Source organism: Castor canadensis, chromosome 6 (genome assembly GCF_047511655.1).
Source record: "Castor canadensis chromosome 6, mCasCan1.hap1v2, whole genome shotgun sequence".
Lineage (NCBI taxonomy): Eukaryota > Metazoa > Chordata > Mammalia > Rodentia > Castoridae > Castor > Castor canadensis.
This window is the reverse complement of record NC_133391.1, coordinates 108,863,842-108,880,829: the sequence shown is the minus strand read 5'-3', so window position 1 is coordinate 108,880,829 and position 16,988 is coordinate 108,863,842. Positions and strand designations below refer to the sequence as shown.

At 32.9% G+C, this 16,988-nt stretch overlaps 1 protein-coding gene across 2 annotated transcripts in view; it reads right to left on the bottom strand.

Annotated features, from left to right (window-relative positions):
- Window positions 1–16,988, bottom strand: part of Edil3 (EGF like repeats and discoidin domains 3) — a 411,883-nt gene that overhangs the window by 118,699 nt on the left and 276,196 nt on the right. For both annotated transcript variants that reach the window (XM_074077145.1, XM_074077144.1), the window contains one exon: window positions 15,632–15,813. In XM_074077145.1, the coding sequence (XP_073933246.1) occupies window positions 15,632–15,813 (182 nt within the window). The remainder of the gene's footprint in view (window positions 1–15,631; window positions 15,814–16,988) is intronic.

Genomic DNA, 16,988 nt, shown 5'->3' with positions numbered 1-16,988 from the left:
AGAACAGTTTTAAGTTCTGTTAGGCCAATGCTCTATACTTTCCATACGTGAAAATGTTATTGGTAGTGGCGGCAAGTGTCCTAAAATTTTAAATGCTGACTTGGGAACAATTAAACTTCAAGACAGAAACAAATATCCCATAATAAAATGTTAAAAGGTACTTCTGGGAAACAAAACTGTGATGCACTTCATTTTTATGCACTAAAGATAAAAAGAATTCTGTAAAGCAAACATATGCTGTAGCACAAAGGGGTGGCATGTTTTCTAGGACATTATTGCCTAGCAGTATGTAGTATGAGTAAATCAACCAAAAGAGAAAGAAGAAGGCTAAATAAGAACGAAGGGGTATCTCTGGAATACGTATGCAGTTGCTATTACCAAGTAATAACTTGACATTCTATATTCTTTGTATCCTTCTAGCTTAATTTTAAACTAAATAACTATACCCTTTCATCTGCATTTCAAAAATAAAATTAAATATATTTTAGGAATTAAATTGTTTTGTATATATCAGTATGTATTCTGAAAAAAGCATAAAGGATTTACATGTCATGGTTTTTCTTTTTTTTTTTCAAACTATTGTATTTTATTCAATATTCTTCTTCTTTTTTTTTTATTCATATGTGCATACAAGGCTTGGTTCATTTCTCCCCCCTGCCCCCACCCCCTCCCTTACCACCCACTCCGCCCCCCCCGCCTCAATACCCAGCAGAAACTATTTTGCCCTTATTTCTAATTTTGTTGTAGAGAGAGTATAAGCAACAACAGGAAGGGACAAGGGTTTTTGCTGGTTGAGAAGAGGATAGCTATACAGGGCATTGACTCACATTGATTTCCTGTGCATGGGTGTTAATTCTTTTTGATCTAACTTTTTCTCTAGTACCTGTTCCCCTTTTCCTATTGGCCTCAGTTGCTTTTAAGGTATCTGCTTTAGTTTCTCTGCGTTAAGGGCAACAAATGCTAGCTAGTTTTTAGGTGTCTTACCTATCCTCACCCCTTCCTTGTGTGCTCTCGCTTTTATCATGTGCTCATAGTCCAATCCCCTTGTTGTGTTTACCCTTGATCTAATGTCCACATATGAGGGAGAACATACGATTTTTGGTCTTTTGGGCCAGGCTAACCTCACTCAGAATTTTTATTAAAATTTATTTTTAAAATTTTGTGTAAACAGACAAACTATTCCTTGGCTATTTCTCTTATTATTGTTACTGTACAGGTACCTGTTAGGATTGTTATTAAATGGTCTAGCCTGATTATCTCATTTTAGACATACTGAGAGTAAGGTTTTAATATAGTATCTAAAATCAGACCCACATTGACAATATTCCATAATCTCTTAAAATTCCACCTGATACAAAGGACACAGGAAAGCCTCCTTATAAGAGGCAGTATCTTTTAATCCTTCCACCTGCCTATACCTTTTTTAGAGTAAAGATTCATTTATAATTTTCATTGTGTTTCAATTAACTTTATAGTCACTCAACTTAAATATCTGATTATTTTTAAAGAAAATAAAAAGGGTAAAATATCCCAAATTATTGTAACATTTCAAATAACTTTTTAAGCAAAAACATCCATCCTGAGACAGTTTTTCACAACAAACCCACATTTGCAACTGGGACTTACTAAGTTAGGGACCTCTTATTACTAGGGTTAGGGATAACAGCATTGTTCCAAGAACACTGAACAGATAGGTAGCAAAAAGAAGCAAAAGCATGTAACTGAGGTTCTTGTTCTGTCTTTAGCATGTGCAGAGATGCCCTACCTTTCTTGGTGATGATCGACAAAAAGATGACTACTAAGAACTAAAATTGACTATCTCAACAGGGTTAGTAAAAGAGGAGAAAACAACTCAACTACTGGCAGAGCAGTCACTCTTGTCGGAAGCAAAGTGTTTTCTTCTGAACACACAGGTCTATAACCTGGCTGTGCTACTCTTGTGGCTAACATGACCCCAGGCAAGCTTCTTAGTCTTTAATTGATAGAATTTCTCCATTCATATGCAATGGAATAAGATGCTGTCTAGCTCACAGGGTTATTGGACTAAGAAAGGTGATTTATCTCCCTTTCATGCCTCACATCTTTAGCATTCAGTGATTGCTGTTATTACTATTCTGTTCTAAGGAAGAAGAGAATTAAACTTCTCATTTTCAGATACAGAAGAAAAATGGGTAACAAAATAACTAGATAATTCTTTAATTCACAATTAATCAGCCCCCTTTGACTATATTACTTTTACTTTTCAAGTGCTTTTATACACATGACATATAATTTTACTTGTTCTTTATTAATCCTAAAAGTTAATTGGAGAATTCTGGTCTCTGTATGGGCCAAGAGGAGAAGATGAATAGGAATTTTGATAATTTATCCTCATTGGAAATAAGGAGAAAAACAGACAGAAAAACCAACCACGGGAAAACTTTGCTTTTTACACAGGAGCATTCTTGGGCAAAATCAATTCATTATCCCTTAACAACAAAGAGAAATAGTAATTTTTGCACATTTAAAAAAATCAATTTCATCACTGCCAAAGAAGTCTATATACTAGAAATTAAATTATATGAAGTTTGTAAAGGGCAATATAAAATTTATTTAATTATTTTGAAATAATTTTGTGGTGAAGTTATTAGAGCCTAAGAAATCTTTTAAAACTCACAGATTATACCTTTTATAAAACTTTATTTTTATTTGCCCTAAATAGCCTAACATAATTTTATTTAACATTTTCTAAACATCAAGGAACAAATTATTTTTACATGAGAGGATGTATTACTTTATTTTTGTAGTTTCATTAGCATATGACCTGAATTTAGAAACAAATTACTTTTAATGATCAAAAGCAATCTCAAACTCATCACTGACTACATTTATTTGTATAAAATTATATCTGTAATTCCAGTTTTACAGTAATTTTATGAAAAGTGAATAGACCTATTTATATAGTTTATATTTAAAAACTTATGCATACAAAAGTCTGAGACTACTGTGGTTTAAAAGTGATGTAAAATTTCTGGTAACAAAATACTAAGACAGAGGGTGTGAATTCAAGTGTGATATATTTGATACATTGTAAGAACATCTATAAATGTTACAATATATCCCCACCAAGCACAACAATAAAAAATATTAAGGCATTCAAAATAAAATACAATAAGAAATTGAAGTATGTATTTTCTCCATTCTTCAGTCACTTTTATTTCAAACCTTGAGTAGTTCTTCTCTCTTTCCAAACTAAAACACATGGATTTTTTTCATGCTAACATTCACCAATTTACATGAAGTCATCATAACTGAGTTTTACAGCTGATTCCTCCACTGTTATTCCTCCGCATGCTTGGGAGCCTTTAAATAACTACTAAATGTATTAAGGTCTTCCAACACTTTTGAATGTGCACAGTCTACAAACACCTGATAGGGGCAGAGGAAAATACAAAGACAGAAATGATCTTAGCACTTGTCACATGTAATCTAAGAGGAAGACACACAAAACTCAAATAGCAATATAAAGCAGAATGTTATCATTGATAAATAAAAGGACAGATGTCTCACTATGGATATCTAGAAAAAATATCACTTAACATGTACTGTGAACATGAAAATGAGGTGTAAAAATATCAAGTGACCTGCCTGACTTGCTAGCATTAAATGGTTATTCCTGACCTACAACAGAGCAAGACAAATAGTCTGGGAGATAGAATGCTGTCATGCTTGCACATCATGAGGAGAGTGGTCAGGGTGGAAATAAGGGATAATTTTTACTTTTGCTATGTTTTCCTTTGGGAGTTGCCTCTCAGCTATTGTGGCAAACATTTTAAAATAAGAGTTTGCACTTTCAATTTATACATAAAAATGTTATGGCATTTATTATTCCATTTTGCCTTGGATCTAGTATTAAACTTACTACTTTTCAGACTCATATGAGGTACCGTTCATTTCAGATATGAGTGATAGAAAACTCAAATTAACAGTGGTTTAAAATAGCAAAGAAGTTGTTTTCTCTCTTGTATAAACATGTGAGTAACAAAAGAGGCTGATACACCATAATTCCACATTCCTTCTAAATTATAGCCCACTGTATGTAACCTGATCTCATAGTCCAAGATGGCAGCACCTGAGTTCATAACAATAAGAGAAGGGAGAAGAGCATGTGTTGGAGATATCTGCAAGGAAGTTTTCCAGAAACCAACATCTTGACACTTTTGTTTATATGCCTTTGACTCTTTGTAAGTATCATGACCACACCTATTGAAATTGGAGGTTGGAATATATATATATAATTTATTATTCTTAGGTAAGGCATGCTTATTTAATAACCCACTTACTATGGAAATGGGTCAAAGGAGATTGGGAGATAGTTTAAAAGACTTGGTTTCAGTTAACAATAAATATTTGTATTTGTTGAATTGGAAACAACATTCCTTTATTAATTACTAACTATATGAGAAATATGTAACTACATGTATATTGCATAATCCTCACAATCACTCTGAAAGCTAACTTACTTTTGTTGCTATTTTACTTATAAAGAAGCCATACCATAGAGTAGATAGGTAACTAAGTTCAAGGTGACAGGTTATGTATGGCCAGTTGATCAGAACCACTGACCACGAACTTCATATTACCTCTTAATGGAATATAACTGCTTATATAAATGTGCTTCGCTTGTATTAGACTGAAACACCAAGAGATAGATAATGTGGATTACTTACCTTCACACTGCTAATTCATAAACTAATTAATAAATATTTACTGACCAAATAAAATGTTCTAGCTCTTGGGGATACCAAAAAATCATGAGGATTTGTCTGTATTTATTAAAGTCTAGTCAGTTGGTTTGGTAAGGAAACTAAGTGAGCCAATGAACTGTGTTCCTACCTCATGCAAGTTACCTAATAATGTCCTGGAAGGTCTTTAAGTGCAAGCTGTGGTGAATGTTATGTAAGAAAAGGATAAAAAGCTTAAAGAACATATATTATGAGAACCACATCTGGCTTGGATGAGGTGTGGGTTAGGGAAGACTACCCAATTGCATGGCATCCATACTAGCAGTTGGCAAATGGGAAATGCTCAACGAACATACTGAGCATGAGTGAATCCCTCAGCATAAATGGAGTTGAGAATCGCTCTGACACGTGTTTTGCCTAAGTCTGGAGAAGCAGAAGGGAGTATGCTTCAAGAAGTCCCCTGTGGCTAGAGCTTACAGGGTAAATTCTTTACAGTTCCCAGAACATAACTGTTCCTTGCACTTAAGCAAACAGCATGTTCCTCTCAAACATCCACCCAGTGAAGTAGAAAGTTTCCACATAAGATGATTTGAAATGTTTTATCTATTCCAATAACCACCACATGGGTATCAAAACTTCTGTATTGACTGAATGACTTGTTTAAATAGTAGCTGCTCATTAAATAGTAGGTCACCTACTGAAGAATTTAAACTATGAAAATCATTATAAAAATTACATAATAAACTCCTTTTCACAGCTCATGTACATCTTTCCAAATCTAGGTTAATGCACCTAATAAAGGAGAAACTAAGATCCACTGGGAATTATATGAAAATGCATTTTTTGTTTGTTCTGTGGAATTATCACATTTGTTTTAAGAGCTTCTTAAAAGCTGCCACTAAATACAAATACTGGTTCAGGTTGAGCTCCTGCTAGAAAAGCTAAGATAGAAAAATTCACATCTACTTCTAAATTCAGTACTTTATCTATTAGCAATACTAATGATAGCAATAAACTAAGGAGGCCTGAATTTAACATAGTTGTTTAAACCTGAAAAATGAAAGCATAACCCATGTATTCTGAACTCAGAGGGAAAAATGCTTCAAAGCTATTGAAGCATTAAGTATATAATAGAAGCAAGACATTTCAGAGCCCATTTGTGGAAAAACAGAGACCATTATTATTTTTTCAGGAAGGAAAATCGCAACAAAATAAAGCAATCTATACTAACTAGACCAATGTTATTGTGAAGCTGCTATGATTTTAATTAAATATATCAATTCTGTGAAAAGCAGCAGCACCAACAACATTAAAAACAAATACATGGAAAAAAAGTAACCAACATATGATATAAAAATAAAATATTCTAGAAAGGGCATTAATAGAGAATGGATACACTTATTCATAACCTCAAAATTCAGTTCATTTTTCCCTGTGAGTTTGCCCAATGGTGATCCTGGGTAAGCTACTGTCTAACAAAATGTTTTGATGGAAGTGGAAACATGAGAAAAGTGAAACTTTATTTTGAGGTTCACATTTGCTCTCTCAAAGATGTGAAGATGTCTTTCAACTCTAAACAGACTTTACCCAACCTCCTTCCACTGGGTGTGACCGTGGGATTCACATCAGCTAATGGCGTTTAAGCAGAAGTGTCACATGGCAGTAGTAACTACTTAATCAAGCCAATCGCACTCTCCATTCAGAGCAGGCAGCAAACTTTCCATCCCCAGTCTTGGCACCATTATTTGGACTTTCTCCAAGTAAATCAAAGCAGCAGACCAATTGCTTTTCCTACAGTCTGTGCCTGTTAGATAATGGTTAGTGATACTGCCATCATGCCCAAGCTTAAAACCCTGGAAGTACATTTGGTTTAGTGTTTCTTATTTTTTCATTTTCTTCTGACAATTCAATCAGCTGTCAATGCTACCCCTTCAAGCCCTTTACCATTTATTTCAACAGCTAATTCAAGACTTCCTTACATCTTCTTCTGGAAAAGGTATACACACACCCTAACTGGTATTCCTGTTCCTAGGGCCCCTCTCTCTAAAGTGTGACTCAACACATGGTCAATGAAATTTTACTGAATGTGTCAGTGGTGAGCATTGTGTTGGCTGCTCATAATACATGTCATGATTCCCCGTTCTGGGTTTGACAGTGGCAATACTCCAGTGAAACCTTTCAACAAATATTATACATGACCTTAGTTCCACACTGATGTATTTTCACATTTTGGAAGCTGCTTTTCTTTCCAGATTTTTACCTTCTTGTTACAGTTACATGTACCCAACTCTTCATTTTGATAAAAGTCCTGCCCCTGATGCTCCTCAAGCTTTCTCTAACTCCCTGTGACTTTGTCCATTCTGTTCCCTCTGTCTGGAATAATTTTCTTAAGGTAATTCTTAAGATGATGCTGAATATGCTAAATTCACCTTAACTAATGTGGAAATGGATTTTTCATGTTTTCATTATATTCTGGGTCCATGGAAAACAGGTATTTCTCCTTTAAAGACTAAGACATGACAGAGGATTTAATAATAAAGCCTGGTCTAGTGGGATGTAGGTATTTTTACAACCATTTTACTATTTAATTATAACTTAATTATTGAAGACCTCATCTTTCAGGCAAAAATCTTTTCAAAACAATTAAACATGGCAAGTTCCATTTTGTGGAGGAATGTGGATTAGAATGACACAAATATAGTCAGGTTAATAATAAAATATCACCAAAACAGCTTAAATAGTTAGGTAGATTTGTTATGTCTTGATGCTATCCATGACTTTAAAATGTTTCTCACTGATATCTCATTTTGAAGAGCAGTATACTGATTTCTAACACCTTAATGTATTTAATTAAGTTACTAGCAATAATCAAGGAGACATTTCCAAGTCAGATTATTTTTCTCCTGTTAGACTGTGAGCTCCAAGGGAGTACTGATTACTATATTTATCCTCAGGATCACAGTATCAAAATTTACTTGAGGTGACTGTTCCTTAGGTAATCCCCTGGGCCACAATTGTGACCTACTAATCCAGAAACTCTAAGGATATGAACTATGTTTAGACAGCTTTTTAGGTAATATTTATATAAAGTTTAAGAACCATTACCTCAGACATGAGGTGAACTACTTGCTCATGGATAAATATAAATGTTACAGAAACAAATAGTTACAACATAGAGCCTTAATATAATTACATACTCCCCCATACCCACTATGTAATAGTATAACACCCCCAAATAAAGTAAAAGGGAACTACCAAGAGTTGGGAAACAAACAGTAGCACAGAAGATAAGAATATTTTAGAGCTGGCCTCAAACACCAGCTGCCTGAGTTTGTATCACATACTAGTTTATGTGATGCAACATACTAGTTTAGTAAACCTAAACTGCCTATTTAACTTCCTATGCCTAGATTTCCACATCTAAGTAATGGGATAAAAAAGGTAGTGATTAGACGAAATTTCAGTTAATGTACGTAAAGCAGCAAAAAATATGCAGTGTTAGATTTCTAGCTGTTAGGTTGTAAAGCTAACACATCATACTGTGGACAATGAAACTTATTTCTAATCTAAATATAGGTGAATATATGTCTATTTCTACAATTAAGTATAACTACAACCAGTTAGTTTTAAAAAGCTGCAAACTCCCAGAGATAGAAATGGTGTCAAATTAATTGCTGCCTCAAGAAAATGAAGCTTTCAGAATCAAGCCAGGTGGCTTGGTACTGGGTCACATTTTAAACACAGGAGGGTTTCAGCAAGGCATTGGGGCAGAACAAATTTGTTCACTGTCTGCTGTGGAAATAAGGAATTCCTTCAGACCTATCCAAATGGTAATACCACTAGTTCCCCGAAGAGAAACATGAAGAGACAATCAAACCTTTAGTTCAGACTCTCACTTTTCTCCTTCTCTGCATTTCTCACATCTACATATTTGAAAACAGGCTGCCAGTAAACCTTCTGTTCTTGCAGGAGGCATTGATACAGTTCTATTAAACTACTTCTTGCTTTACCTGCAGTGTTCACCTCTAATTCACTAGCAGCATTTACTAAAGGCAGGTCTTATATGGAGGGTTAATACTTTTGGTTAAAGCTGGATTTGGATTCACCGGAGAATACTGAAGAATGCATTTCATTTAGCTTTATAGGAGAAGACATGCTAGGAAAGATGATAGGAACTCAAGAGTGTTATCTCCTGTAGTCCTAAGTGCCAGAAATGGGGATATATAGTCCAGAGTCTTCCTAAGTCAGTCATGTGACAAGATATAAAGAGGGCCCCAGAGTAAATGTGCCATGAATGTGATCAAGATTGATTGTAGATCCAGAAGTTCTAAATTTTGAGTTTTTCATAAAAGGAGACACTGTAAACTAATTATTCAGATGTTCTTTATTCTTCTATTATCATAAACTAAAAGAAACAAACTACTCATAATATTCTTGAAATAATGGAAACTAAATGAACTACAAGTCATTTAAAAATTTCATATTTTATAAAAACAAAAGCAAATTTAGGTTTCCTCACAGTCAAAAATGCATAACAAATATGATGAAGTCTTTTATATAAGGGTGGTTTAATTACCTATAAGGAGCTAATAGATGCTAAAATTGTGTTAAAATAATTCTTTATAATTCTTTAAATTCTGTGTCTTATGAGCAATAGTAGTAAGATATGGTTTTTACATCTTCAGCATTTTTATAAGGGTATAACTGCAAATTTCATAAGTTAGAAAGATACTAGCATTTTAAAAGATTTTACAAGTACATTAATCTTTGAAAGAGAAGATATATTTACATTAGAAATAGTATGTTTAAAGTTTCAAAACTGTTGTGCTGTGATTATGACTGTAAAATGTGAAACAATCTGAATTGAGCATTTACTTTTTTAACATTTCAGGAATGAAACATAATTGTGATAAGAGGTGGTGAAAATTGTGGTGTTTGGTGTACAGGATTTGACTAGCAGACTTCCCAATAAACAGTTTACAAATGTCACCCATATCCATCTACTGTTACTTGTGAGAATGGTCTGCAGTGATTAGGAGTGAATGTTGGCCATTGGTATTTGTAAGAAGTATGGTTTCTCAGCCCTCCAGGGTGAGACTTTCCTTATAAACAGATCGTACCCGTATATGGCACCAAGGGTTTGAATATACAGTAGCTAGACGTAAAGTGAACTAAGTTGTTTGGGCATTCTAAGTACTTATTAGTAAAGTTGTATAATTACTGTATGAAAGCAAACTTTCATTATCTTTTATGTTTAATATTCCCTATTTTCTATATCTACCCAACATAGTTTTTCTTCAATGTGCTATGAAAATAAATACAGCTCAGGTGTAATTTGTACTCTCAAGTGGTTACAGTATAAGAGGAGAGAAAAAGGTATACAATGACTATGAAGGTATTTAATAGCCATGATGGAGGTACATAAGTTTGCAGAGTTGGAAAAAGAAGTGTACTCACTTCAACTATTAGAGATAAGAAGCAGGAATTACAGAGAAGAGAATAACACGTCTGACTGTACAGAAGATTAGTAGAGGATCAGTAGATGAACCATGCTGTGTCTGTGCCCAAACACAGCAGCAGAATAAACCACATGAAAATAAGGAACAGCAAGAATCCCAGGTCAGTGAGTATGCAGAAAGTCAGCAAGGAAGTAGAAATTGCAGAAAAAGCTTGTTTTAAAGGAGAAAAACCTGCAGTATGTGTAATCACATGTTCCATTGCTCATAGAATCTGGTATTAAGATTCAAAATACATTCTTGAAAGGTAATAAGCAAACAATAAGAACTAATATAGTATGAATGTGGTGGAAGACCAGATAACTGAAGTCCAAATACATTATTTTCAGTGCAGAAGCATCAAGTTATTGTTATTTAATACAAATACCATCTTAAATTAACAAAATAGCATTTAAATGTACAATTATGTATGAAAGCTCAGTTCTAACAAACAAATCAAATAAAATAGTCATTTTCAATGCAGGATCAGTGTTTGTTCAGGATCAGAAGAAGCAATGTATTAATGACTAGCTAAAATTGGCCTCAGAAAGGTGCATGCTATGGGCAAGAATATATCTAGCAATCTACTTTTGTTTTCACAGAAAAAGGGCTAAAATAATTTTTATGTGAATGAGCAAATAGTAAAGATGGATGAAATTCTTTGAGATTTAGGTTCTAGAATGAAAAAACAACTTGAAAAATTTAAAAGTTAATTTAAAATTTAAGAAGGTATATATACATATATACATCTTATATATATATACATACCTCTTATGTATAGGTTCTAGAATGAAAAAACAAATTGAAAAATTTAAAAGTTAATTTAAAATTTAAGAAGGTATATATACATCTTATATATACATACATACATCTTATGTATATATGCATATTTACACCTTCTTGAATTCTAAGCTTTTAAAATGACTTATGTATCTCAAGGAGCTTCAGGTGTCAATACATACCAACATACTTTCCACCCATTATACACAGACTTCTGAAATGAAATAGATGACTTGTCTATTTTCGTGGCATTCTCAATCTCACTGTCATCAAAGTGTTTTTTAATGTATGTATAGAATTTGCACTCTGTAAACTTTTAGTATAATTTTTGACCAATTATTATCTTTGGAGGTCCAAGAGTTATTCTACACTAGCTATAATTTTGATTACAATACAAAAATAACATGGTTTTGCTTTTCAATAATCTAAATTTTGTAATGAAAAATAATCTAGGTCATTTAGGAGCATATCTGCTTCATAACCAATGCACAATATTTACTTGTGAATTGCTGCTGAAGCTGGATGCACTTCTGATAAAGCTACATGGCTTGGGTCTGCCTCCCTCCAGTTTACAGACTTTTCACTGGGGGCCATATTTTCCACTATCTTTCCTATTTTACTTCACCATCTTTCCTGTTCCTCCAACCTATGCCAATCATTATTTGTGATTTCAACAATGAAGTGTCCAGATCATCAAGCAAAAGTGTTTGTTTTTTATTTATCCTTTTTCTATAACTCAGGCAGTTATCTCAGCTTTCCAAGCCAATGAGACAAGTTTCAAGAGTACAGTCTGAGGTTGATCTGCAGTAGGGCCAGAAAATTCTATTTTTACTAAGTGACCCATGATCCCTGTGCACATTAAAGTTTAGGAAATATCTATCTCTTCCACTCACAAACTGTGATATATAGAAAAGAACATATTAAGGTCATAACCACATTTTCTGCAAGGGTAGTGAATTATTTAAAAAAGAAAGATCAAATCCTATTTTTTCTCAGCAGTAAAGTGTTATTACTGGCACAACCCACAGTATTAACTTTCAAATGAAAATGTGGCTTACTCTTATTTAATATCTTATGCATTAAATATATCAATATGTATTAATACACCTATATGTAATTTCATAATGGGAATTTATTTCCTTGTATTCTAAAAATATGATGATAATGTAGTTTTAGGTTTAATGAAAGTTCTATTAAAATAGGTCATTTGGTTATAATAAAATATTATGATTTGAGTGGAATAGCTTAATGAATCATTCACTACTGTATTAATACTGTATTAATCTACTGTATTAATCCCTTTTCTCTGCTTCCTTTTCTATTTCCTAAACTCAAACTATCTTGAAGGTAAGTACTGTTTTTCATTTTTTTCCTAGTGACTAAGAAGGGAAACCACTACAAGGAAGGGACTAAGATAGAATGAGGAAAAGTAGAGGAGATAAACCAATTGGTTTTATAATACATATATACATGGAAATATCAAAATTCCCTGAGTAACTATCTTTATCTCAAACAAGATAAAATGTAGTGTTTTTCATTTTATCTTTTGTCTTTTTTCTTCTACAAAATCTAAGAAAAATTCTTCCCCAATGGAGAAGGCTGGCACCAGTGGGAGGGAGGGGGTTAGGAGGGAGAACACCGTGCAAAAAATTTGTACACATGTATGTAAATGAATGCATTGAAACTACTCCAGGAATTGGTGGGGGAGGGATATAAAGGAGACTGGAGAGGGGGTGAATTCATGTATGATATATTTGATACATTGTAAGAACCTGTGTTAAATACCACAATATACCTCCACCCGGCATAACAATACAGGAAAAAAATTAAAACTTTAAAAAAATGATAGCATGCGAGTAAACATTGATTCAGTAAATGTTTATTAAATGGATGGATAAACGAGTGGTTAGAATTTACTGCATATGCAAAAAAAATCTCTTAGAAAATGTTAAAACAATGAAAAAATTACTGCATATCGCTATATAAAATACACACGTGTAGAAAATAAAATATGTTTAAAATAAATAAGAAATAATCATTCTGGCTAGCCTTATTTAGTTAAGCACTCAAAGATTTTGAAAAAAATCTTTTTATTTTTTAAGTGAGATAATCTGAGATGTATTTTCATAGTCAGGTGAAACTGCTATTTCTATCATTACTCAAAAATAGAAAATTACATTCCGGGATGCTAATGAACTAATGTCTATTGATGGTTATTTAATAGTTGGAAAAGTCTAAGTGAAGAAATAAAGATCTGAAAAACTTGTGAAATGAAAAAGTCTTGTTTGACTGCATCAATGCACTGATGTTTCAATCCAGAGCCAATTATGAGCACTGTGGTGCGATCAATAATCACCTGCTGGTCATGCTAATTTAAAATGGCAATTTCAATTTTCATTTATCAAGACAGGGAAGAAATTTAACTGAATATTAAGAAGTACACATTTGTCACATACCTGAAAGATTAGGAGAATACTACCCTTATTACAAGTGGGTATAAGAAAAGTACTCAAACGATTCATTGGAAGGACTGAATATAAATAAAAGAATTAAGTGACTAGAAGAATTAATACTGAGTGCTCCAACACAGAGGATTAAATTTCTCAAAGTCTTTTAAACATGGTTTTCCTTTAAGTACTTGATAATGATTTTTTTTTAGAAAAATTACTTAAGAAATAAATTATTATTAAAGGATATAATAATGAAATACATATTTTCAACACAATTACGAAGTATTTAGTGGATAACAGTGATGAATTTTTAGTATTTCACCTATTATATGCAGTTTTTATTTACCCATTATACACGTGTTGTATTTATGTTTACTCCTTTTCTCTCTAAGAGTTCATTATCTACAGAAAAATGATAAAATCACCCTCATGATAATCACGCTATCCCTACTGCCTTTAAAAGTAAAAGAAGTTTTTAGTTTGCTTAAGATGAACATAAAGTCATATTTAATCTAAACTTCCCTCAGATGGTTATTGTCTTGCTCCATTGAAGCTACTTCTACCTACAATCTGTGTGAAAAAGAGAACTTAAAATTTTTACTTTAAAAGCAGAATGATGCATAGTATTAAGTAGGAATTAGACTGGTACAATGATAAAATCAGGACATACAATGTTAGGACTTTTTGAAGTTTTATCCTGACTTCTATTCCACAGGTGCATTTCCGAAAGTCAACTATAGTGACTAAAACTGTCTCTGGAATGATTATTAGTAAACAAAGCACATGCATTTTCATATTTCATATCTATTTTAAACCGTAATTGGGTCATTAGTCTCCGATCAAAATTGTCTAGAGAGGGTATTTTCATTATCGGAAATTCTCTTTGCACATGTGGCTATGAATTGAAAAGTCAAGTGTAATTTAAGAACCAATTTCTGCAAACGCATGCAAACACAAATTCATAGAATAAAACAAGACCTTTAGGTAACCATATACCTAATGTATGGTTCATATAACTAATTTCTAGTTAAAAGAAGTGCACATAGGTTATGTGAGAATTACAGAAACCTCAACAAAAGAAGCATCTGAAGGCAATTCTGTCCCAGTTCCTAAAGTATGGGATTCTTGCCACTTGGATACAAATCAATTTTCCTGCCTCCTAAATACCTATAATGCAACCTTTATATATTGTACTTAATAGTGTCACAGTAGGGACATCATTTCTCTGACTTAAACTATGTTGTAAACAGAAGAGATCAGCCACATAAACTAATCAAAATTAGCTCCCTATGCTAATGGAATAAGGCCAAAATCTTTGAGTATGATCCTATAGCAGCACCAAATCAGACATTAAATTTGAACAAATTCTTCCAGCAACCTGATTTGTCATGATTTTCTGCATGATGTTCCACAGATTCTCATGTGGCATCTTTAATTATGCTATTCCGCAGCATCTTCCAAGGCATACCTCAAAAGCTATCTTCCCTTTCTGCTTTCTAAAGGTAATCACTTCTTCCTCTTACTGTGGTATTCTGGATTTTTCTTCCCATTAGCACACATCAATGACTTGTTAGTTAGGAATGTGCCCCATTAACAGTTATAATTCTTAACAGGAACCAGTTTTGATCATCTTTTTTGTTCTAATACATTTACTTTATGGTTTTGCTTCACCTAAATGCTCAAAACATGCTTAAATGACTAGAATAGCAGATGTTGGCAATACTACTACGTGCATCTTCTTTGGGAAAGACTCAGTATCTCAAATATCTTGAGTACATTATTGAAAGAGGTTACTGAAGACGGTTGAGTATCATTGCAATCCATTGCACATTTATTTTTGCACAGGTAGGATCAGTCATTAGATAGAGTAGGAACAGATTTAATATTTTATTTTCTTGTAACATCATAAGTAGCTACAGAGTGTGAACGAAGACATGCTTATAAGAAAGCCTTCTTCTTTGATATACCTTTAAATAATATATTTGCACCCCAAGAATTTTAAGATTTTTAATCCTTTTAAGATATGCTTGTTTGTCATATTTTTAGAATTTGTAGCAGTTTGCCCCTTAACTAAATTAGCCTCTCCTCTGATGTGATTAAGAGTCACAATGAATTTTCCCTTGTCTACTTTCATAAATGATCTGGTCATTTGGGTAATAACTTTGTCCCATCCTATTGTTACCTGAATCCATGGCCATCTGTCATTTTCTGCAGCTGTCCAGGCATTTATCAGCCCCTTCTTATTAAGACGTGCATAGTAGGGATACCATTTCTGGAGTCCAAAAAGAGCTCGGTGGGTAGATGAAGCTGTGATTTGCTGATTTGATATAATTCCACCTTCAATTCCCAATGGACCTGAGCATTCTGGGAAAAAATCAGGAAAAAATGGAAATGTATTAGAAATAATCAGATGCAAAATGTGGTTATTAGGTTTGATAGTAATTACTTTTTTTGGTTTTTTTTTTTTTGGTACTGGGGTTTAAACTCAGGGCCTCATGCTTACTAGGCTTGCTAGGCAAGCACTTGAGCCACTACACGAGCCCTAATAAGAAATACTTTTTAAGTAATTTAAATTTTTGCTGTCATGTCATTTAAGCTCTAGCCACTGTACAAATCTGTTATTTATCACCACATTCAGGAAATAGTTCATCCTAGTCATGACACTCTTTTCTTCCTTACTTTGGGAGTAGCCACTAAATAGACATTTCCCATGTGTATTACAATTAGGCTAAAGTTAATTTTTTGGTTGTAGATCATGTCAACAAAAGCATAATGCTCTGGTCAATTATGAAAACCAGAAATTTAAAAGCCCTATCTTGCATTTTACATTTTCAGAGATTAGCAGCTCTTATAAATAAAAAACCCACAACAAATATCTGTTGATCCATTATTTCTTGTCTATCATTCTTGACTATATTTCTTGACATCTGAATTTTGACTCAAAGCCATTTTTGTACTTACAGAATTTTTTGTTATTATAAACTTTTTAACAAACTTTTGTAATCATTGTCAGTTATACTTTCACAAAAAGGACATGTGAGACCTTGCCTAGCAAAAGTGAGGCTCTGTACTATCAAAAACAAAAACAAAACAAAACAGGCAATATATAAGACTGTCAACATTAAAAGATGTAATAATTACATATGACATATTATGAATTATAAACAATATATAAACAAATCATTTTCTAAGGTTACAGGTAACTCTGAGACAACATTATATAAGACAGTTTGTATACTATTCCATAAATCAAGATATTAAAAATATTTATCCAATATTTATAGTTCAAAATTCACAACTATAAATGAAAGGATTCTACACTTAAATCTTAACCATCTTTTTTTCCCCCTACAAATCTGGAAACTTATGAAAATATCCTAATTAAAAAATAAAAATGTGATCAACAAAGAATAGATTCAAATGATATTTTTCTCACATTCTGAATATGTGAATTGTGAAAATTATAAAAGATGTAAATTGACTTAAAATTATATATATTTACATTATATATAGTTATATGCATTGTATGTATTTGAATT